At 47.2% G+C, this 24,363-nt stretch overlaps 1 protein-coding gene across 4 annotated transcripts in view; it reads right to left on the reverse strand.

Annotated features, from left to right (window-relative positions):
• WWOX (WW domain containing oxidoreductase) overlaps positions 1-24,363 on the reverse strand; it is a 910,606-nt gene that overhangs the window by 844,288 nt on the left and 41,955 nt on the right. For all 4 annotated transcript variants that reach the window (XM_079116956.1, XM_079116953.1, XM_079116955.1 and 1 more), the window contains exon 5: positions 12,980-13,086. In XM_079116956.1, coding sequence (XP_078973082.1) covers positions 12,980-13,086 — 107 coding nt within the window. The remainder of the gene's footprint in view (positions 1-12,979; positions 13,087-24,363) is intronic.

A 24,363-nucleotide genomic window follows, 5' to 3' on the forward strand; every position in this document is an offset into this window, starting at 1 on the left:
AACAAAGCCACCCGAACTGAACATGAAGTGTCAGGCACCACACCCCCAATTGTGAGGGAATTCTACCTTGTTTTAAAAAAAAAAAATACACCCAGTTACTGTTCGCGCCCTTCCTGCTGGTCTGAAGGTGCCTTTGCCGTTAGACTGGCTGCATCTACCAACACTTCCTCCTTCAAGGTCCTGCTGTGGGGCACATGGGGAAACCGTCTTTCCTGAGCTGTGGAACTATGTGTCCTCTCACAAGCTCTCCAGGGGCTGGCCGGGATTCCTCTGCAGCATCGCCTCATTAAGAAACCCTTCTAAACTGTCTGATATCACCTACTCTACCTGCGACATAATAGAAATATTTGTACAATTTTTCTGAAAATCTTGAGGCTGGTTGGTTGGTAACTGGGTTATGAGAACACTTGACTTTCGTAAACCAAGACAAAAATTCATACCTGCCCTCTTATAAAAGAAAACCCAGGCAGGGCAAGAATTGGTGAGCGGTGCTTCTCAACGTATTCCAATCTCCTGGAGGACCTGCAGGACACAGATCACAGGGCCCCACCTCCACAGACTCTGATCTGCAGTTTGGGGAAGGCCTCAGGATCTGCATTTCTAACACGTTCTCAGGTGATGCAGACACTGTGGGTCAGGATCCATGCTCTGAGGAACACAGTCTGAGTTTCTGCAACCTTGGAAACCATAGGGATTAATGATGGAAGACAGTCCGTAACAGATGTGCCCTTAGCCTTTCTTGCCTTAAAAATAGCTCCCTGCGAGGCCCCACCCCCTTTTATTTTTGTCTTCTTCTTGCTTACAACTTGATGCAGGTTTTAAGCATCCTGTAATTCATCAACTAATTCTCTCCTGGCTACACATTCTAAGTAATTAAAGTTCAGTAATAACTTATTCTTTCTGCTCCAGCACCTGCATTTCATTTGTTTATTTTCCCAGAGTCATAAATCTGAAGGGCTGTCAAAGTGCCATAATATTAGTGCAATAATCAAAGTTAATTAGTCCCTCTCAATAAACAACAACAAAGCCATTACAAAGATGCATGAAGTTTCTCCCAGCTGCCCGGTTTACAGGCCACACTGTGGTCCAAACCATTGGAATCTCAGAATTGTTGGTAAATGGTGCAGTGTTCCTCAGTCACTTCAGAGGGGACTGTGCTCGTGGCTTGTGCTGATTCATTAACTCCAGCCCCCGCGTCTGCTGTGGGACAAGAGGGCTGACAGAGTGCTCCCCAGCTGCCTAGCCTTACAGGGCACGTCCCAAGCTCCAATAATGAAAGGGGACAAGGGTCACAAAGAAATGAGAGGGACCATTCGCACCGCCAATCCTTAGTAACCCCGTATCCTCAATAACTTTGGATTTATTATTTAGGGAATTTGAGGGATGCGAGTATGAGTTGGGTTCTGATAAGGAGGCAGCCAGAGGAACCAGGAGGGCAGGGCCAGGGCTGGTGGGCAGAGGGCTTCTGCAGGAAGGGAGCCTGCTAATGAAGAGGTGCAGGAACAAGAGGGGCTGCCAGGTCGCCGGGGGCTAATCCATCAGCAGAGGAGCTCACGCCAAACCTGGACATACCTGGTCCGAGAGGGAAACTGGGCCTGCACTTTGGAGAGAGGTCCGGAGTCTCTACTTCCTAAGGAAGGCTCACTAAGTCCAGCCCACGCTCTGGGGGAGGAGGATCAGGCTCCACCTCTCCAAGACAGGATCACTCAAGCGTTTGTGACCAGACTTCACAACCACTAAAGCCACTTCCAAGCCTGCCTTTTACAGGGGCTTCAAAACCATCTGCATATCCCAATTGACCAGGGGCACAGACTCACCCCAAGGAAGCCCCTAGGAACACGGGGTGGCTCTGCCAGCTCCACTCTTCTTCAGCACTAACGCCGGCCTCACTACCAGGGACAGGGACAGAGTGCACGTGACAGTCACCTCTCTGCCCTGCTCCTTATCTCAGAGTTGATCGAAGTTTGACTTTGATTGGAAAATGAAGAGAGGCTTGGCTCTTTCCTTGTGTTCTGACCACTAGCAAAACAGTGTAGAAAGAAATGAGCTGAGCCTTTGGGGACTCCTGGCACAGAATAACCTTATTTGGCAAATCAGACATGCGAGGGGCTGGGGTTGTGGCTCAGCAGTGGTGACGCACTCACCTAGCATGTGTGAGGCGCTGGGTTTGATTCTCAGCACCACATAGAAATAAATTAAGGCCCATCAACAACTAAAAAATTAAAAAAAAAAAAAAAAAAAAGAAAAGAAAAAGAAAAAGACAGCATGGGGGATGTGGGACAAATGCTACAGACTGAATGCTTGTGTCCCTCCAAAACCCATATGCGGACCCCCACATCCCCAGGGGGATGGTATCTGAGAGGGGTCTTCCGGAGGTACACAGGTTGGGAGAATGGAGAATGGAAAGAGTTAATGTCCTTATAAGAAGAAAATGGGATCCATCCCCTCGCCAGCTCCCTTCTCCTTCTGGGTCCCTCCCCTTCTCTACTCTGACAGGGCACAGAAAGCAGATGCCTGTGTGCCAATCAGGAAGAGGGGCTTCTCTGAGCACCCAGCCACGCTGGCAGCAAGATCCCTGACTTCCAGCCTCTGCAACTCTGAGAAACAAATGCTGCTTCCGCCTCCTGCCCGCAGCCCTGCTGCTGGCGCAACCTGACCCAGGAGGAGAGAGCGATTTTTCCGACAGGATTCACGAATGCGTCTATTTTAGGGGTCAGTGCTGGACAAGGCAGCCTCTCCTGCAGCTCCATTCAGTGAAGCCCCACCATGTGCCGATCCTGAGCAGCAGAGTCTGTGAGCCACTCACGTCATCCTTAGGACGGCCTAAGAGCCATTATGATGAGTGCCCTCCTGCAGGCAAATAAGCCCAGCTCCAAAAAATGGCCAGCTCTGCCCAGGGACGCCAGTGAGCAAGTGTGGATAGCAGTTCCTCCTCGGTCCGTAGGCCTCCAGAGCCAAGAGTCCCTCTCCTCCTCTGGGCCGCCTCTGTACAAGTCAAAAATTAGCTGTTTTAAATACTTGTCTAAAATAAATCTGCCCTGCCATAGTCTGAGAGTGGCAGCCTGGTCTCCGGTTGCATCTGTTTGTCCTTGTGTGGAAGGTTTTATGGGCACAAGGGCTGGTTCTCCTCTCTTAATCTAACACGCACTACATCTGAAACCTCCGAATGCCCCGTAATAAATATGAAAAACAGTCTCAAGTCTGCATTTTTTCCCTCTTAAATAACAGGACCTAAAAGCTGAGCGGCCAGAAGCAGGCCCTTCGGCCCGGCTCAAAACCATGCAAAGATGAAATCCATCTCTTCGAACTCCGTCAAAATTGCTTAATAAGAACTCAGGGGATCCCATGTTAATTAGAGGGTACATCTGCTTTGGCTGCACAGAATGGAAGAGACCTGTGCCTGGCTCCCACCCTTTGAAGCCCTGCGGTTAATCACAGCGCTTGTTACAGAAAGGTTACCACGGGGATGAAGTTTGAAAAGACTCATTTAAGACTGTAAGGGGGGGGGGAGTGAGGGAGTGGGGAAGAGGGGGGGGAGGGGGAGAGAGAGAGACAGACAGACAGAGAGGGAGAGGGAGAGAGAGAGATGGTGAGCAAAGAACAAGGAATAGTAGTTATAAGTCAAGGGCAAGTTTTTAGAAGCAGAAATGAAATGGGAACCCTAGCCTACAGACTACGAGGAAATCTTTACCACATGTACCTCAGACACAGCACCAATCTCCAGGATATACACAGAACTCAAAAAACTCAACACCAAAAAAACAAATAACCCAATCTATAAATGGGCTAAGGAACTGAGCAGACACTTGGCAGAAGAAGATAAAGAAGATATATAATCGATCAACATACATATGAAAAAATGGTCAACATCTCTAGCAATTAGAGAAATGCAAATCAAAACTAAGATTTCATCTCACTCCAGCCAGCATGGCGATTATCAAGAATACAAGCAATAAGTGCTGGTGAGGAGGTGGGGAAAAGACACACTCATACATTGCTGGTGGGGCTATAAACTGGAGTAACCATTATGGAAAGCAGTGTGGAGATTCCTCAGAAAGCTTGGAATGGAACCACCATTTGACCCAGCTATCCCACTCCTCGGCCTATACCCAAAGGACTTAAAATCAGCATACTACAGAGATACAGCCACATCAATTTTGTAGCAACTCAACTCAATAGCTAAACTATGGAACCAAGCACAATTTTTAGGTATTCTGAAGACAAAGAAAACAGAATATTTTAGCAACCAATTATGTCTATGAGCAGAATGAATAATTTATTATCTGATAAAGAATCTTTCCTGGGCCTGCGACAAGAAAGGTCAAATAGGCAACTTAAGTAGAACAATACACACACTGTGTGGCAAATGAAGTGGTCTATTTTAGGGGTCGGTGCTGGGACAAGGCAGCCTCTCCTGCAGCTCCGGGCCAGGCAGGGCAGGGCTTCTTTGACCAGGTCTGCTCTGTCAACCCGTCAGATCACAAAGGGCCCAGAGGATGCTCTCTTTGCCAGGGAGCCAGAGTACTGACACATAGTACTTCATGTTATGAAACATGCATACACAGACAGGCAAATGTCTGTGAATACATTTTGCTAAACACTTGACAAAGCCAAGCCAATCTTCTGACCCAACACACACCAGAATTTTGGATTGTTAGACAGCCTTGGCATCAGAGAACATGGCTACACATTCTGGACCTGCCACTTCCCTGACAGCAGAGCAAGCTTGTGTGGCCTCAGCAGGGTCCTACACTGGTTAAATGCTGGGTAGAGTGACTAAGTGCCTTGGGTAAAGAAATAGGAAGACCCAACCCACCTACAGGTGACAATAAATGACATTTGGAAACACCAATGTCCCAGGGAAGAGCTTTAGGACTTTGCCGTTGCACTGAGTGTGTGTGTATTGATTTCAGCAAGAGGTTTATGCAGTTCTCGCTGGTTCACAGACTTGTTTATTTCATACTTTATTTATTGAAAATCCAATACCATACAGAAAAACAATTTCTAAAGCAAAGAAATGGGGAACCAATCTCGAGGCTGATTTAGGATGAACTTCCTCCATAATCTATGAATGTTAATATGAACAATCTTATATTTTCATTCAGCTGAAGATCATTCCAAACAACAGGGGTGAGGCCTGTTACTGGCTCAGACAGGCACCAGGAGGGCGTGCTGGCCTCACACACAGCTGCCTCGTCCCAGCACACGCCCACATCCCACCTACAGCCCACCCTCAGGAAAGGCAAGTTACCAGAACTGCACTTTCAGTACAAAAGGGAGACAGGGGGAATTCCCAAAGCAACAAAGCAACATGGACCCACAGAGTGACTGGGTGGATTTGAGGGAGCCTCAAAGCAGCTGCATTTGCAGAGAAGTTCTGGAAGCTGCAAGCAATGCATTACTCGGCATCCTTACCCGTCCCTAATATGAGGACGCGGAAATGAAGGGTGTCAGAACCTATTTGGAACACAGCAAACCCTTGAGCCCGGCACCTAACACAGTGGGTAGGACTGAGGGTTCAGATCTAAAAAGACATCCGAGTCACTCTTTCCAGTGCTTATCAGTGAGGCTGCCGTGACTTGACACCGCAGCTTTCCTCTCCCCGCCAAGGAGAAGAACGGGCCCAGTACCAACACGACCGAGAACTGGAGTGATTATAATACTGCAGTGTCAAGCCACGCGGCTGAGATCCACCGAGCATGCGCCCTCTCCTGAAACATGCACATCCCACGGCCGCCGACTAATCAATCTTTTATTTTTACCCCTCATCTCCCTGCTTTCTCAATAACCACTTTGATATAAACCCTTGCTCGCTGTTCCTGATGACTAATCCCTTAATCATCTTTCCTAAATATATGCAAAGTGTAGTTCTTTGTAAATACAAAAGAAAAAGCAATCACATAAATAATTAAGATGGCTTTTCAAATGACAGTTGAGTGCTAATATGAGGTACACTGGAAATCAACAAACTAAATACACATCTATTAAAATGTAGGAGTCCAGACATATGAAGACAGAGGAAGAATTCATTGCCCCTGCACTCAAATCCTGCTGATGAACCTCCTCCCTGCGGCTCCTCTCAGCCACTCAGTGAGGGTAAGGAAAGCAAGCATCACCCGCACTTCACGTATGAATGAGAATTTATTATCATTATTCTTATTAATAGCAGCAGCTAACATTTAATTGTGCACTTAATCTTTCCGCACAATGTGTTAATGCTTTATACACATACAATCAGTGTGTTTAATAGAACCACCTATACCTCTGGACACAGACATGATCATTTGTATTCCATAGATGGAGACGCCAAAGTTTAGGGAAGTTAAGAAACTTGCCCAAGGTCAGAGGGTGCATGTGCTGCTGATAAAAGCATGCGGGCGTGGTGTGCACCCTCAAGAAACACAGCAACGTCTATCACCTTCTCAGTTGTCACCGTGGGGATGGGGATGGAGGGAGGGTAAGGCAGGTCTATTTTATATACTCTGCTGCCAGTGAGCTCAATATCAGGCCAGCTCTAGGACAGTGTGAGATCCACCTGTGGACTGGGGCCAATGCTTCAAGAAGATGTTGCCCCATGAGACACCCTGAAGGTCCCATGTTTGGAACCTTGTGGGGCTCTTCATTAAGTGAGCAAAAGGAGTCTCTGAGCCAGATCCCTGCCGCCTTCTCCTGGATCACGCCACATCCGCCTGGCCAGTCTCTGCCAGACTTGAAGTCCAGGCCAAACTAAGACAAGTCAGGAAAGCGTAGGCTGCCAGTCTTTCATGGAGACCAAGCCTCAGACTAAACATCCCTAGGTAACTTCTCCAGTGTGACAGGGGACTGGGTCCATGACACAGTCTGGGGCGTCGGGGGAAGGGAAGGCATTGGCCCCACTCACCATGTCAGCCCGCTTCTCCCACCACTCTGACTCATCCCAAAGGCTGCCCCAGGCCCAGTGGGTGCTAGACTCAGGGCGCCCGCACCTCACCGAGGGTCGGGCGCCAGTGTGAGCTGTCCTGCACGTCCCGTTCCACTCTTTGTGGGCAGGCCTGTCACAGGTGGGTAGGCTGGCTGCTTCTAACAATCCCGTCCCCTATTTGGATCCTCCCAGCCCAGCCATGGCCCAGTTACACGCCTTTTCTTCCCGCAAACAACTTGAAGGTCAGCAGGTGACCTCAGGCCCACCAACTTCAGCTCCTCTCAACCGTCTCCTCTACAGGACCAGAAGTTTTACATCACAAGTTTTGTCTCAAGGATCCAAAATGTATAAAGTAAAATGTGAAACTGTAACAGGACCCCACTTTGGCCTTTCGAGAACTTGCTGATCTTCATTAAGTACACTCTGAGGGCTGGGGTTGTGACTCAGTGGTAAAGTGCTTGCCTAGCATGTGTGAGGCACTGGGTTTGATCCTCAGCACCACATAAAAATAAATGAATAAAATAAAGGCCCATCACCATCTAAAAAGTATTTTTTAAAAAAGGATACTCTGATACCTAACCAACTATTACTCTTCACATGCAATGCCCCTTGGACATCCTCGGATCTCAGGACAAGGAGTGGGATGTGCCAGATCTCCAAAACATAGCAACAAAACCCCATTCCAATAAATACCATGTGAAAGCATAAACCACAGCACTGCAGGACTCAAACACACCTGCAGGGGTCCCAAGTTTAGAGAACCAACCGGGACTCCTGCATGCAGGCCCACTGCTAAATAAGAGAACCCACCACCCCACGGAATCAGGGAAAAACGAGCTTCCTACTCAACAGGGGCTCCCAGCAAGCCCAAGAAAAGAGGCTCTCATTCTAAAGGTAAGGACAACAGCCTGCAGTCCAGGTAGTACGTGGTGGGGGGGCACATCTGTTGGACCCTGAGCCACAACACAGGCATGAAATGTCATTTAATCGTGAGTAGGGGTTGACAAGATTCCCCTCCTCTTCAGTCATGCCAAATGGGTTGGCCTCTTAGGAGGTGATTTGCTCCTCCTGTCCATGTGATCCTACCGCCTTTTCATGTCTTCTCTTACTTCTAACCTTGGAGCATCCAACACATCTCAGCAGGAAGGCACTTGCCCGTGAACAAAACAATTACAAGAACAAGTAATTGCACATGGCTTCTTGCTTGTCCTGTCTTTCTTTCTTTTGGGTACTGAGAATGGAACCTAGGACTTTTCCACCTAAACTACATCCCCAGCCCTTGAATTTTTTGAGACAGGATCTCACTACCTTGCCGAGGCTGGCCCCAAACTCACACACAGCTCCACGCCCAGCATGTAGGTTCTTATTTCTACACGGAACGTGTTTTCACACAAGCTACGCTTTACAAAGTAGCTCCACGTACTTTGAGGTTTGAGAGCTCTGAGAGGGCATGTTGAATGTAAGGACACTGGAGTGCATCAGGGTTGCTTCCTCTAAGAACGTGACCAATCCTGATATGAATCACTCAATCAGCACCGACTGACTCTGAAAGCAAAACCTGAACGGTAATGAGCCCTTGTGATGCTGGATGGGGTAGAACAGTCAGGCCATGGGGTTCAGTAGACAGTCTTGCAACCTGCGTGACGCTAAACGGGGAGTCCTGGGAACCCGGCTCTGAGAGCACAAGCTATGTGCTCTGGTAAGTCCCCTCTGTCCAACACTGTGAAAGGAGACAAGAGGCGTGTGCATCGTCCTGAATAAGTGACAAGGGCCTGGCCCAGGGCACAGCCCAGGCAGGGATTTGGAGTGGGGTTGTTACCTGCCCCATCACAGGTTGAACAAAGCATTCTCCTGGCTAAAGAGCAGACGGGAGCCTTCTGGAACGTGGTGATCCTGGAATGTACAGAGGAAGCTGGACGAGAAAGCCCAGCCAGTGAAGAGCAGCTGGGTTCAGAGAACTGAGTTCTATCTCCAGGACTGGAGCTGAGGATGCCCAGGAAGCCTTGGCACCTGAGTCAGGGTAGAGCCCAAGGCCCAGAGACTTCTGAATGAGCTGTGGCTACAAGGAGAAACTGGCTCATTCTGAGAGTCTCCTGTGAGGCGAGAATATGTTGCATTACCTTCCCCGCCTGACATGGATAGATCCACCCCAGATGAAGCAGGACACACCAAAGCTGGCTCGAGGCTTGAAAAGCTGGGGTGGATCAAACTGACCTTGAGAAACACCAGGGGAGGCATTTAACGATGGGCCAGAGAGAGTGGTAAGGAAGAAAACCGGACTGGCGAATCCAATCCTGGGGCGGGGCAGGGGAGCACGGGGCCATGCACAGCATCCGGGGCGTTACACAGGCTCTGTGCTGTGGTGCAATGCAGGAATGGACCAGGAATGAGGGCTGTGGGTGGAAAACCTGAGCCTCGGGTGTCACAGTGCATGCGGTGAGGGGCACGGCGCATCAGCGTCACAGGCGAGAGGGGAGCACAGGACTGAGCGTCTCTGGCTGAACCCTGCAGAAGGCAACTCAAGGGTCTGACACAGCATGCTTTAGCTCGGGTTTTGCTCCTGTTTCCTTTCCCTCGTCCCTTGGATGGACGCCTTGGATAATTATTTTCCTGGGGCTGCTGGTCCACTTCACAGTACTACACAGCAGAGTGAAACCACACAACAATGAATTCTACCAGCTGCAGCTGCCTCACAGGAACCCAGTTTGGGCCTAAAATGCAGAAGAGATGCAACCGTGGTTCTCTGAGTTCATCCCACTCAACCTGCCTCATTATGGTGAGGAAACCGAGGTGCCCCAGAGACGAGGAGCCTTGGCCAAGGTCTCGCACTTAGTGAGGGTGGATTCGGGAAGTTCTGCCTCTTTGCATCAAACAATAACTATAGGACAGGTGCAGATTAATCTGTTCTCATACATACTGTGTTCTAAGAAGAGGATAAATTTAACAATTCAAAAACAACTGTGGAAAAGCATCACCAAAAGACTAGACCACTCAGAAGACAGAACCTCAGACAATGAAGACAAAATATTTAATCTTGAAAATAAAGTTGCCCAAACAGAGAAGATGGTAAGAAATCATGAACAGAATCTCCAAGAACTATGGGACATCATGAAAAGGCCAAATTTAAGAATTATTGGGATTGAGGAAGGCACAGAGATACAAGCAAAAGGAATGAACAACCTATTCAATGAAATAATAGCAGAAAATCTCCCAAACCTGAAGAATGAAATGGAAAATCAAATGCAAGAGGCTTACAGAACACCAAATGCACAAAATCACAACACATCCACACCAAGGCACATTATAATGAAAATGCCTAACATTCAAAATAAAGATAGGATTTTGAAGGCCATGAGAGAAAAGCATCAGATTACATATAGGGGGAAACCAATATGGATAGCAGCTGACTTCTCAACCCAGACTCTAAAAGCTAGAAGGGCCTGGAACAACATATTTCAAGCTCTGAAAGAACACGGTTGCCAACCAAGAATCCTATACCCAGCAAAACTTACCTTCAGATTTGAAGATGAAATAAAATCCTTCTGTGATAAACAAAAGTTAAAAGAATTTACAAATAGAAAACCTGCACTACAGAATGTTCTCAACAAAATATTCCATGAGGAGGAAATGAAAAACAACAATGTAGGTCAGCAAAGGGAAGAACTACCTTAGAGAAAAACCACTCAAAGGAGAAACGAAGCCAACTTAAAAACCAAAAATAAGCCAAATGACTGGGAATACAAATCATATCTCAATAATAACCCTGAACACTAATGGCCTAAACTCAAAAACAACTGTGTTTCGGCATCAAGACCAAGACCGGTTTCAACATTAATGTCACTGAAGCACATGTCACTACAGTATCTCTAAAATCCAACACTCAATTGGGAAAAATTTTGCAAGCTCAACACTCCCTGGTGCTGGACAACAGGCAGTATCCTGTGCTGTCAGCAGGAACCACGTTGGAGCAAAACCAGGGAACTGCTAACTGCATGTGCCCAGTGATGCGGGGAAGCCACTGGTTAGATTCTGCTCAGTGGGTGGGCTCAGCATCTTGAAGTCCCATCTTCAGATGAAACTGCAGCAAAAGTGGAAGCGGGAAAGACAGATCGGACTGTGAAATAGCACCCTCTGGAAAGCCCACGCCATGCTACAGCGTGCACAGTCACCAAAAGGGAGATGGGTTCAACTCCTCCTAGCATGAGCACATGGCTGAATGACAAGTGCCAGGAGAAAGCAGTGAAGTGGATTTGTAGGTGCTGATTAGAAAGCACCTCCTGCACAATTAGGGAACACACACAGAACAGCGTGTGGTGTGTTTGCTGGTGTACACGATCTTCTTCTGGAAAATACTCACGAAATGGTTAATGACGCTTGCATTCCAAGAGAAGGACCAGGAAGGGCTTTTGCTCTCTATTTCTTTTACCTTCAGATCACACACATGCACCGCCCCTGTTCTCTTCTATAAACATCTCTGAAGATCATTTTAACCGTAGAGTCATAAACAAGATAACACTACTCATAATAAATTGGTCCCAAATTAATACATCTAGTGAGCTCAAATCAAGAATTCATTAGAAATCAACTGAATTTGAAACATTTCAAAGGAAATACAATACAAACATAGAACAAATCTTCCTTTACTTTCATGATTTCTCTGGCCAAGACACTAGAAATTTCCTTAAGCGAACCACAGTCCATTTCTCCAGCTGGCAAGAAACCCTTGCCGGTGTTCGGACAGCCAGCCTCAGCAAGAATGGCCCAGCGCCCTTCACTCTGTCGCAGGCCACGCTGGGCAGGCCTCTCCTGCTCCTCCCCCAGGGCCACTGCACAGCCCTTCCCTTCCTCGAAGGCCATCCCTGTCGTCTCCCTGTCCTTTTCCTAGGCCCACTCCCTCATCTCTTCCTGGGTATAGTCGTCTCCCAGTTCCTGGGCACTGGCCACTTCGCACGCCACTCACCACTATTTAACACTCACACGCATCTGTCAATCTTTGGTCAGAGTCGTCTTTCTTCCTCAGTCTGTTGAAATGTTTGCTCAAGCTTAACAACAGACACAGACCCAAGAGCTATAAGAGTGACACACACACACACACACACACACACACACACACACACACACACACACACACACAGAGTGGAAGGCAAGGGGATGAACAATCAAATGGGAGCCCAGTGATCATGCTAAAAAATCATCAGCACACGTCCCTCTAGACAGCCGGAGCTCCAGTGCACCCAGGTCCTCCTCCCAGCGGCCCCTTCCACCCTGCAAGACCCTGCCCACCACCCACTTCTCCTCTCTGCCTGGTCCCCTTGCATTCGGCTGGGGCACACTAACTCCCTGGGGACCCTGGAGTTCTCCAGGCCTGGCCCTACCTCTGTGCCTTTGAACGCGCTGTTACTGCTGAGGAAGCCCTCCCAACACTCGCAGGCCTCCTCCTTACTTCAGGCAGGTCACACTAGGGCCTCAGTGTTGGCCCATCTGAAGCAGCAAGGCTGTCAGCCACCGTCCCTCGCTGCTTCCCTGTCCTTACACCAGCCTGCGATAAGGGCAGACTTCAAACTTGGTTACGTTGCCCCTACCTAGATGGTAAGCCCAGGAGACCGGGGGTTTGTTTTGTTTGAGACCATCTCCTTAGTCCCGAGGTGATTTCAAGGCCTCAGAAAGGGTTAATACATAGAGGGCTCCACATCAACATCTATTCTCTAAAGAGAAAAGTCAAAAAGCCAGGGACAGGCTGAAAGCCAACTCCTTCCTAATCCTAAAACACATAACAAACAACCTCTACTTGCATCCACAGGCGTTGACCATGTTTTATTTTCCTTAGCAAATGAGTTAAGTGAGTAAACATCCACAAGCCTCTGACTAACAAAGCAGAAGACACTGACAATGACCAGTAAACAGTGCATAGTCACGGGCTTGCTCATCCCTTCATTCAGAAAGTAAACAATGTGGAGAGACTGTAAAAATAAAGACATTAGTCCACGAGCAATAACCTCAATGCCCTGCACTAGAGCCGCCGCGGGTGCAGCCAGCGTGCGCATTGGGCAATTACCAAGAAAACAGTCAGGCGCTTACCCATTCTTCCAAGATGCGCGACACTGCCTCGCTGGCTCTCGCCATGTTCCTACAGGCCAGGATCACGTGGGCGCCGTGGAGGGCAAAAGACTTGGCAGTTTCAAACCCTGCGGTTGAAAGGAAAGCCAACGTTAGAAAACGCAACAGCAACCCACTTGCCATGCTGAACAGTCTGTGCCCAATGCCATCTGCATGACACCTTGGTTCTCGACAAGAGGCAATGCTGCCCCCAGGGAGGCAGCCATAGCGGCGTCTGGGGACATCTTCATGGCAAACTTGGGCATGGTGCCGCAGGTACCCAGTGAGTAGAGGCCAGGAAAACTGCGAAATAGCTCACAATGTGCAGGACAGTCCCCACCAGAAAGAATCACCTGGTCCAGAGCGTCAACAGGGTGAATCTGAGAAAACTTGCCTGAAGGACACAGAAATTTCCAAGGTGAAGGCTGAGCCACGAAGAGTTTAAGGCACAGACTGACCTTAAACTAGGAAGCACGACCAGGTGCAGGCCTCCGACCCAGTCAAGTGTTTCCAGCACCTCCGCTTCCAACGATGGTAGTCAAGGATTCCCAGCTCCTCCCCTACCACCAACTAGGAACACTAGACCATACACACACATACGCATGCGTGTGCACCCGACACACACACACACACACACACACACGCCTGCTTGAAAGCATCAGAGAATACTGAGAGTTTTGGGGGCCAAGATTTGGAAAAGTCAACGGGCTGGCATAGAGCAGGGTTTTTCCCCTCAAGGACTATTCCAGTTCCACTGATTCAAGGTGGAGAGCCTGAAGAAATGGGCTGAGCTTCTGGGGGTTGTACAGAGAGGAAGACACAAGTTTAAGTTCAGGGTCCACCAAGAAAGGGTCTCTGGCAAATGCACTACATTTTGGCCGAGATCCCAAACAGCAACTGGCCTCACATTAGAACCAAGGACAGTCCGACCAGAGCAGATCTTCTTCCTGCCATTTCAGTTTCTGATGGGATCTGTCCCTAACTGCCGAAACAAGAGAAGTTGCTGCGTTCTCTAGAGGAAGATGCCATTAGCCTGAGGCACACATTATCAGTGCAATCACAGCAGATTCTCATGTAAGATCTCTGGCATGCCAGCAAAAATAGCTAGGCACATAAAAACACAAGCCTTCAACAAAAGCAAGAGGAGGAAAAAATAGAAACAGACACAGGAGGTCTATATAATGATGTCATGAGAAATGGTGACTAAAAATCACAGTAATTAATACATTAAAGGAATGAAAAGATGGAAAATTTTGCTGGGGAATTGAAAACAATGAAAAATAAATAGATACTGGGCAGCTCAAATACAACAGCATAATTAAGAATTCAAAGTACAGGTTTAACAGAAGAGAAGACACAGTTAAGAGAAGATTTAAGGTACTAGAAAATAGTTCAGAAGAAAATACCCAAAGAAAGCCTAAAAAGAAATTTAAAAGATGATTAGTACACCAAGGAACATAAGAGATGCTTAAGTATGCTGTCTTATGCCCTATGCAAACATCTAAGTTGAGTCCAAAAGAGGAGGAAGATAACTTAAGATATGAGCAATATTTGAAAACACTGGCTAATAATTTTCTGAAACTAATGACAGACATGAAGCAGTAATTCAAAAAGTATATTGAGCCACAAACAGAAAAAAAAAATGATATTTATATTACATTATATTACATTAAATTCATGAATTAAAGTATCTTAAGGCCCTTGCCTTATACGGAAAGCAATATATTACCAATTTATATTTCAACAAGCCAAATACTCAGGTTAAATACCTACCCATTTAATAAACTAATAAAGAAGAAAAGTAAAACAATAAAAAGTCAAAGTAAAAAAAAGTTAAATAGAAAACCAACAATAAGGTTATATATTTAAACCTAAATATATCTGTAATTGCATTAAACATAAATGGACTAAAGACTGCACTTAAAGGACAAAGATTGACAAACTGCATAAAACATACATAAAATATGCTCCTTAAAAAAGAATGTATGTTTTGTAGCTTTAAATAGAAGGATAAAAAAGTCTAACATAAAAGGAAGGGAAAGATACATCATGTAATATGAGCCAAAAAAAAAAATCTGGCTTAGTCACACTAATCCAAGAAGAGGGGTTGGGGTGCAGTTCAGTGGTACAGTGCTTGCCTAGCACAAAAAGAGAAGAAAAACGTAGTACATTAAACCTAAAACAAGCAGAAGGAATAAAAAAATTTAAAAAGTATAAAGCAAATATAAAATACAGAAATGCAGAGAAAAAAGCTAAATGTTAGTTCCTTGGGAAAAAAAATGGAAAAAATTGATAGAGAAATAGGAAGACTGAGAGCAAATGGGAGAGTGAGCACAGAGATGACCAATGTCAGGGAAAAGTAAAAGCACATCATCACATTTTACCAAACACAGGCAATAAACAGGAAAGAGACAAATGGGATCACATCAAAGAAAAGGCTCCTGAACGTGAAAGGAAACAACCAACACAATGAAAAGGCAACCTGTAGGCCATGTGCCTGATCACATCCCAAACACTACACATACAAGGAGCATCTAAAGTCCAATAGAAAAAATAAGACCCAGTTTTAAAAATAAGTAAAGGAACTTAACAGGTCCTTCTCCGAAGATGACACGCTCGCAGCCAACAAGTATCTAAAAGCATTCTCAATATCACTAATCATCAGAGAAATGCAAATCACAAGCGCAGTGATGCATCACATGTATTAGGATGGTATTATTTAAAAATAAGCAAACAAGGGCTGCACACATAGCTCAGAGGGTAGAGCACTTGCCTTGCAGGCACGAGGCCCTGGGTTCAATCCCCAGCACTGCAATAAATAAATAAATATTTTAAAAATTAAAACCACTAATGAGAACAAGTGTCAGTGAGGATGTAGAGCAAAGGAAACCTTTGAAATTTATATTCTGTGATGGAACTGTAAATCGATGCAGTCACCATGGGAAACAGTGTGGAGGTTCCTAACGAAATAAAAACTAGCACTGCCATGTGGCCCAGCAACCCCTCTTCTGGGTATACATCTGAAGGAATAAATCCAGTCTTGATGGGAAATCTGCACCCCATGTTCACTGCAGAATCAGCCACCATAGTAAAGACATGGAAGTAAGCTGCGTGTCCACTGATGGATGAACAGAGAAAGATGGGTTGTGGAACGGAATATTATTCTGCCTTAGATAAGAAGGAATCCTGCCACTTGTGACAACATGGATGGCCACATGTCAAGTGAAATAAGAGGCACAGAAGGACAAATACTGCACGACACCACTTCTATGAGCAGTCTGACACAGTCAAACCCAGAGGCAAGAGTCGAATGGTGGTTTCCAAGGGCTAAGGGTAGGCAGGAGAGAAAACAAAGTAGGAGTCAAAGCGTGTGTGGGTTAGCTTTCCATCACTGTGCCTAAAACACCAAACTGGAAGAACTCAGACAAGGAAAAGTTTATTTTGGCTCACAGTTGCACAGGCTCGGTCCCTGGCTGGCTGGTTGACTCCATGGCTCTCCTCCCAAGGTGAGGTAGAACATCAGAGCAGAAGAAACCATCTCAGGTCATGGAAGCCAGCGAACAGAGGGAGAAGGAAGATGCAGGGGCAAGATATAACTCCCAAGGGCAAGTCCCTAGTGACCCACCTCCTCCAGCCACACTCTACCTGCCTACAGTTGCCAACCACCTAGTCCATTAAAACTAGGATGGAATAATAAAGACATGGGTCTCATAATCTAATGAGACATCCATGCATTTACACAGGAGCTCTAGGGAGACAACCCTTATCCAAACCACGGCAAAAGCTTCAGATTTCAAGCATGCAAGATAAAAAACTCCTAGAGACCTACCATAGGGCATAGTGCCTATATGTAGCAATACTGTACTGCATACAAAGGGGGTAGATCTTATGTTAAAAATCCTTCATACACACTATATAAAATAAAGAGGAGGAAACCTACAGAACAGAATGTTTGTGAACTATTTACCTGATAAAGGGTTACCACTGTGAAATACTACATATATAAGGAACACCCAAAATTCTACATAAAACCATTTCTATGAGGAAACTAAAATAATCAAACTCACAGAATCTAGAAAAGTAGCTCCCAAGGGTTGGAAGCAGTAGAGAGGAGAAAGCAGTAGGCTAAGGGTACAAGATTACCTTTTCATAAATATTTGCTGCAGGAAGAAATTTTGGAAGGTGATGGATATGTTTACGGCTATATAGCTACTCAAGGGTCTGAGGATATGGCTCAGTGATAGAGCACTTGCCTAGCATGTACAGGACCTGGGTTCAAACCCCAGCACCACCACAAAAAAAAAAAAAAAAAAAAAAAAAAAAAAACAAAGAGAAAGAAAAGAAAAAAAGTGGATATATAGCATAAAGCTACTCCAGACTCAAGTTGTATATATTAACATGTACAGTTTTTCACATGTCCAAGATTGTAAGTTTAAAAAAAATTATTTAAAAAACTTTTTTTTAAAAACTACAGATTCCACACAGCCTAAAAACGATCTTAAGAAGACATGCCAAACAACTTCATGCGCCAATAAATTCACAAGGTAAGCAAAAAAGACAAATTCCTAGAGAAACACTACTGAACATTGCCACTAGAAAAATTCTATATAAAATTGAATCTGCATTTCAAAATTGTCTAAGAACACTGAGAGGGACAAGAAGGAGGGGCGAGGGGAAGAGATGATCTAATTCCAGACCTGAACGTGGAGCCCCTGCTCTGAACTGGAAATGCCATGTTCTGGAAGCCGTGGAGGAGAACCTCACAGAGAAGAGTCCAACATGCAAAGCCTTCGTATCAGCCAAGCCCAAGCCGAATGACCACAGATGATGGTCTCCAAGATTCCGCTCTGTATAGAAAACCAGAGTATCGCTGTCTGCCACGGTCACCAGGAGAAGGAGCCAACTCCCCAGGTTTGCAACAAAGGACTTGGGCAGAAGCCTCTGGTCTCTATCCCTGGGAATAACACCCAGTGGGATTCCTAAAGAGCACAGAAGAATGAACGTTTCCTGCACATTGCTAATATGCCACAAATCTGGATTACTCTAGAACAACCCAAGTTGTTTCCAACAGCCACCCTGATGGCTCTCTAACTTTCTTTAAAACAACAAATAAATATCAAAATCCTACAGAGACACTGCTCAGTGCAGTTTTGAATAATGCTACCTAGAAATCTGCGGGAAGAAAGCATGTCCTTTGTCCACCAAATTTGATTTTCCCTAACAAACCTGAGTTGCGCTGTCTTACTTGACAAAAGAGCCTATGGCGCAAGCCTTTCTATTCCCCAAACCAGCACATCTGACATGGTGGCAGCGACAGGCCACAGGCACAACCCTGCACGCTCTCCCTGAGACCGTCCCCAGCTGTGCTGCAGCCGGGCCATCGTCTCTGAGCCCTGCAAGGTCATTCTCCAGTCTTACATCTCCCTTTATCTAAGCAGAACATCACTCGTGGCTACAAGAGCTGCTCCTGGTGTCTTTCCTTTACGATTGCCTTTGGAGGAAAAACAAAGAATGGATATTTCAAAAGATGATAGTTTCTTGGGAAGGACAATAACACTTTTCTAGCGAACCATATCTCTGGAGTGTGGAGTTTTATAAAAAATAAATAAATAAATAAGTGTAATGATGCTACCTACTGCTAAGTCCTGGACAAAGCCCGTGAGGGCAGCAGCCCTCACTCTCCTAACACCTCAGCTGATGGCCAGTTTAATTAGCTAAATGTAGTAGTGCTAAGCCAATTCTGCACAGTGCCAAAGTTTGTGCAAAATAATGAAGGCAATGGTTTACTAAATTTAATAACCTGATTCATCTTATAAAAAATTAACTTTATGACAATGTTTAAATTGAACCAGCTTAACGGCATGGAGATGGCAAGAGTGTGTTCAGAAGAATATTGAAAGCTAATAATAGGAAGAAAACAAAGGGAGCACTTTGAGACAATAGGTAGCCTCCGTTTTGTGGCACTTGCTGCATCTGATCCCATCAGAGGCACTGAGTGGCCACAGAGGTTTACTACCATCTCACTCTTGGGTTTTAGGGTTCAGATACAAGCTGAGCATTCGAGCACCATAAAATGGAAAACACACCCCCAAAATGAGCACCTGCTTATCATCCACCAGTTCCGTTCTCTGGAACAGAGGTTATTAAACTGGTGGTTATGGGACAGATCAAGTCCTGGGAGTTGTTCTGCTGTCCCACTCTTCATTTCTGTCCCTCCTCCCTCCCTGCTCCTTCTTTCTTTCTCTCCCTTCTGTCCTCTTTCCTCTATCCTTTCTTCTTTCCTCTCCTCCTTCCTAACTGGAATAGTTGCCAGAGATCAAACTTCTCTGAGAGGCTGGGGTTGTGGCTCAGTGGTAGAGCGCTTGCCTGGCATGTGTGAGGCCCTGAGTTTGATTCTCAGCACCACATACAAATAAACAAATTAAATAAAGGTCCATCAACAACTAAAAAGTATTTAAAAAAAAAAAAAAAAAAAAAAAAAAACTTCTCTGAAAAAGCTTTGCTGAGAGCTAGCACTCTGGGACCCCAATCCCACTTGGTGGCAGGTGAGCCACAGGGCCACTGCCAGCAAGAGGTGGGCTTTAGGCTCTCTGGCAGTGGGTCAGTGCTACGACGCTGCTGGCTGTGCCTGCCAGGCCACTGCAGGTACCTGATGCACAGATGCATGCTCTGGGGTAAGGTCCCTGCTAGGGAGGGTGAGTCAAGCCTCATCACAGAACAGCCTGAGTTCCCACGTTCGTGTCCAGGTCTCCAAATCGGACTTGCTTCGGTTTTTATCGAAGCCACGTCAAGTCCTTCTAAGAGTGAGAAGACCAACCTTCTAGTATGTCTGGGGAAAGCCGGCTGTGGCCCTCGGCTCACTACAGACAGGAAGCACAGGGACGGCTCAGGGATCTGCAGGAATCTGGGTCTGTGGCGCAGCTCCTCCGCATTTCCCAGCGTCACCAGGTGGCAGCAGAAAGCCTGGGCCAACAACTATGGAGGACTTAAGGAGACAATGAAACAGACAAGCAAAAGGCAGGGGGCTCAGCAAAATGAGACAGAGGGCTGTTGGGCAGTCCCGCGGGAATGAGGCACAGGGGACGCCATGGCCATGAAACCAGCCAAGACTGCAAGCCCAGGGAGGAGGAACACTCGCCATGGCCTTATTTGCTCACAGCGCCTCCCGTAGTCATGCAGCTCACGGGCTGGCTGAGCCACAGGGGGACCGGCCACCCTCTTCGCTGAGGAACTGAGGGGTGCAATTAGAAAACCACTTAGGAGACAAAACCTACAAGGCCTGGCGACCGCTCGGCCCAGGCTCCAGGAGCATCCAGGAGGCTCCCAGGTGCCCACGGGGGAGCTTGTGTGCTCATCCACCCAGACAGGGAGCACCGAGGGAGGACTGGGCCTGAGCGTGGCGGCCAAGGTGGACAGGGCAGGCGACACACCCAATAAGGTGCACGGGTGGCTGGGACAGAGTTGCCCACAGATTCCTCAGGCACGGAAGACCCTGGTTTGGGAACCCGGTCCCAAGCCCAGCTGACAAGGCCCCCGAGCAGTGGGGCCAGAAAGGTTCCTTCCGGTTTGAGTTTTTTAATTTTCTCTGCATTGTAGATGTACTTGGGCAGTGTCCCCTTTACTGTAAATTATGGTTTTAATTATCATTTTTATTAAGATGCCCAAAGGAGCTGGGGCTTACAACACCCGTAATTTCTAATGGGTTGTTATTATTAATTTATAATTGTGAAGCACTGGAGACAAAAGCTACTTGTAACTGTATGCCAATAAAAGCCCGCAGAGATGGTGACCCAGCACCTCAACATCCCCCATCCAAGAATATACCACTAAAGCAACCTTCAGGAGCCACGCAACAAGTTACTGAACTCCAAGCCCATGTCCTCTCCCTCCCTGGAGACCTACCATCACGTACGGAGCAAGCAGAGGATCCCGTCTTTCAGCTCATGTTAGATTTGGGAACAATTAATGGTATTTGTGTTAATAAACAACTAGCTTAGGCTGGAGGTATAGCTCCGTGGTCGTGTGCTTGCCTAGCGTGGCAAGGCCTAGGTTCAAAGCCTAGCGCTCCAAAAAAACAAAAACGAAAACAAAACCCACTAGATGTCAGGATGCAAGTTTCTCCTACAGCCTCCTAAATGCAGAAGGACCATACTTTCCAAACTGATCTGATTAATGTAAATGAAATTACAGTGACTTGACATTGACCATGATCTTGAAATCCAACTCTCCAGGGGCACGTCAGATGCAGTGCCAAGACACACCGGCATCATAGCTACGAGGTCACCACCACCACATCTGCAGTGACCAGATAATCCATCTCCCCATTCCTGTAGTTAATTTCCTGAATGATCACATTTACCTTCCACACCATTTCAATTACATAGTTCCAAGTTTAAAAGAGTTGGCCATCACTCTCGCTAAACACAATCCATAGCTGCCAATGCTTAAGAAATTACAAAACACATAGGTCTCCCCAGAGGAAAATAAGTCACAACCAGCCCTGCTCTTCAAGGTATGCATCATATACAGAGAGCAACGCACACCATACGGGGCTTCCTAAATCCCCCTTATAACGTGACGACATCTGATTCCTTTATCCCCACAAAAATGCCAGTTTGAGAGATGAGAAAACACAAGTGGGAAACGGGGTCATTCACGCGGAATATGTTTTTTAAAAAAACCACACTGGGTTGCATCCATGTGCTCTGGGCAGTACAAGACTGAGGTTATGATATTTTGTAAAGCTGTATAATAAATTGAGTGATGGTATGAGATCTCTCAAGAGGCAAGACTGACCCCAGGCTGGCTACCAGTGCTGCCAGGCACTGGGTGAATAAGTTCTCATCTGACCTGCCAGTGACAGCCCTGGTTAAGAATCACAGCAAGAAAAGTGCCCAAAGATTACAATTAATATCGTCCGAGACAGGCCCAGGGAAGACAGATGTCGCGAAGCCAACTCAGTGGAGCAGGATCTGTGTTGACAAAGGAGTGGGGGAACCAGGCCACCACACATATTAACAGGGGGCAGGGGCAGATATAGAGGCCCAACATCATCAAGGCCGACTGGACCATAGCTGTCAAATTTTAAATAGACATGTCCTTTCAAAACCCAGTTTTTTCATGAGCAGAAATTTATTCCACAAATAGAGGTGCCCACATAGACAAACGTGGGAGGGAAGTTCGTGCAGCCCTGTTTGTAATAGTCAACAAGCTGCCAGTGACCTGGGTCCATCAATGAGGTGAAATCGGCTAAACAGCAGAGAATAAAGTAATGTGCCCACTTACAAACAGATGAGGGGAAATGAGCTGGAGATGCAAGAGACGCCATCACGCTGCCGTAAAGCCAGAGACTAAACCCAGGGACTGGCACATGCCAGGCAAGCACTCCCCACGGAACCGCAGCCCCAGCCCTTTTTATTTCTTCAGACAGCGTCTTACGAAGTTGCCCTCAAACTGGTGATCCTCCTGCCTCGGACTTCAAGTAGCTGAGATGACAGGGGCATGCCACCACCCCTGGCGTCTATACTGTATTACTGAGAAAATAAAAAGCCCAGGCATAGTGTAGGCTGCGTGCAAAGTCAGGGGCGGAGCTGTCCTTGATGTTGACGACCTCAGGAAGACCCTCTGGTCAAGGGCAAGAAAGACGTCCTACGCGTGTTACAGCAGATACGCTAGTTCACGTGTACACACATGCACACCCGCCCCGGTAAGCAGCCAAAATCAACTACCTGGATGGCCCCTGGTTGACAATCTGTGGGCCTGGGTGAATTTTGCTATGCAGCATTAAGGCGAGTGAGGCGAGAAAGGGAGGAGCCAGTTCCTATCCTAGCACTATGCTTGCTGAGCATCCCGACTCGTAGAGAAGAGGAGGACTTGGGGGTTACGATGCGCTGGGCACTGAGCCAAGTGCTCTACCAAGCACACTCGTCCCAAGGTGTTCTGCAAAGAAACCATACCAAGTGTCACTGTCAACGTTTCACGCAAGAGAACACAGTGACCCTGGAGGTTAAGAGGTTAACAAAACCAGAGGGCACAGGGAGGAGGGCCCTGCGGCCAGCCGAGTTCAGAGCAGTGCACCCCACCATCTGGCATCCAAACCACCAAGCCCGCCATGTCACTAGGGCTTTGTGACGTGGTGATAGACTAAGGAAGACACACTTGGTCTTTGTCCAGCTTCCTGGCACCGAGGGCCCCTGAAACACCGATAACTGGGACTAGAGGGACATCTCTACTTAACAAAAAGAAACCCCAATTTACGTTAACAAAGCAGCTCTCAGAGGACAGGCGCTGATTACTAGAGGGACCGGCTACGTGACTAGAGGGTCGGAACTGACTCCCCACCTGCCCCTGGCCACCCCTCTGGGAAGGGGAGGCTAGATTGACAACACCATGGGCCACTGACAGCCCATCACACCTACAGAATGATGTCACCACAGGACCATGGACCACGGTGTCCAGGGAGCTTCCAGGTTTGCAAGCAGAGCACTCGCTGGGAGGGTGCCTTGCCTGAGGGGCACGGCAGCTCTGCGCCCCTTCCCCACACCACATGCGACCACACCTGGCGGCCTGAGCCTCTTCATCTGCTGTCGGTCTGCACCCTTTGTGGTGGACTTTCTAATAAACTCAGGGGAACCTTCACATACTTGCACCAGTTTTGCCAGTCATTTTACCAAACTCCCGACCTGAGGAGGGGGTGGTGGGAACCCCGATCTGCAGCCAGTAGGTCAGAAGTGCGGGTGACAACCTGGGACTTGGAATGGCGTCTGAAGTAGGGGCAGCCTATGCCACGGGGTCTGTGCCAACTCTGGTGGCGAGCTCAGAAGCTGAACTGCAGGACACCGGTTGGTATCCCGAGACTCAGACATTGCTTGGTGTCGGAAGTGACAGGGGGAGTGCAGAGAAGACAGAGCCTCCCCTCCTTCAGGGTGAAAGGCACAGGCCAGAGGGAGGCCCTGGGGACAGGGAGGAACCAGCGGGACTCTCCTCCAGCCTCTCCCCCGGAGGGAGGACGCTAGGAGATGGAGACGAGTTGCTCACGCCGTATGTTTACATCCTTGTCATCTGTATGACCTAAACCCAGTCACTAAGCAGTGTGTTTTTTTTAGTTTATTTTCAACATCCCTGGGTAGGCACAAAAACTGTTGTCCTTCTAAAGGAGAAAAAAATCATTCAAATGGCATGTGCTTCTAGGTCAACAGCTTTTCAACGCCTATTTGATGTCCGTGTCACCGTGTCAAGGTCTAGAACTGTGATCTTTTCTGCTTTTTTACTGCATCAATGCACCTGCTTCTGGAAATCGATCCCCAAACCGTGATATGTTACCAAACGTTCTTCTCTCGTTTAACATTTCATCACAGAGCCCTCGA

The sequence above is a fragment of the Sciurus vulgaris genome, assembly GCF_902686455.1.
Source record: "Sciurus vulgaris genome assembly, chromosome: 17".
NCBI lineage: Eukaryota > Metazoa > Chordata > Mammalia > Rodentia > Sciuridae > Sciurus > Sciurus vulgaris.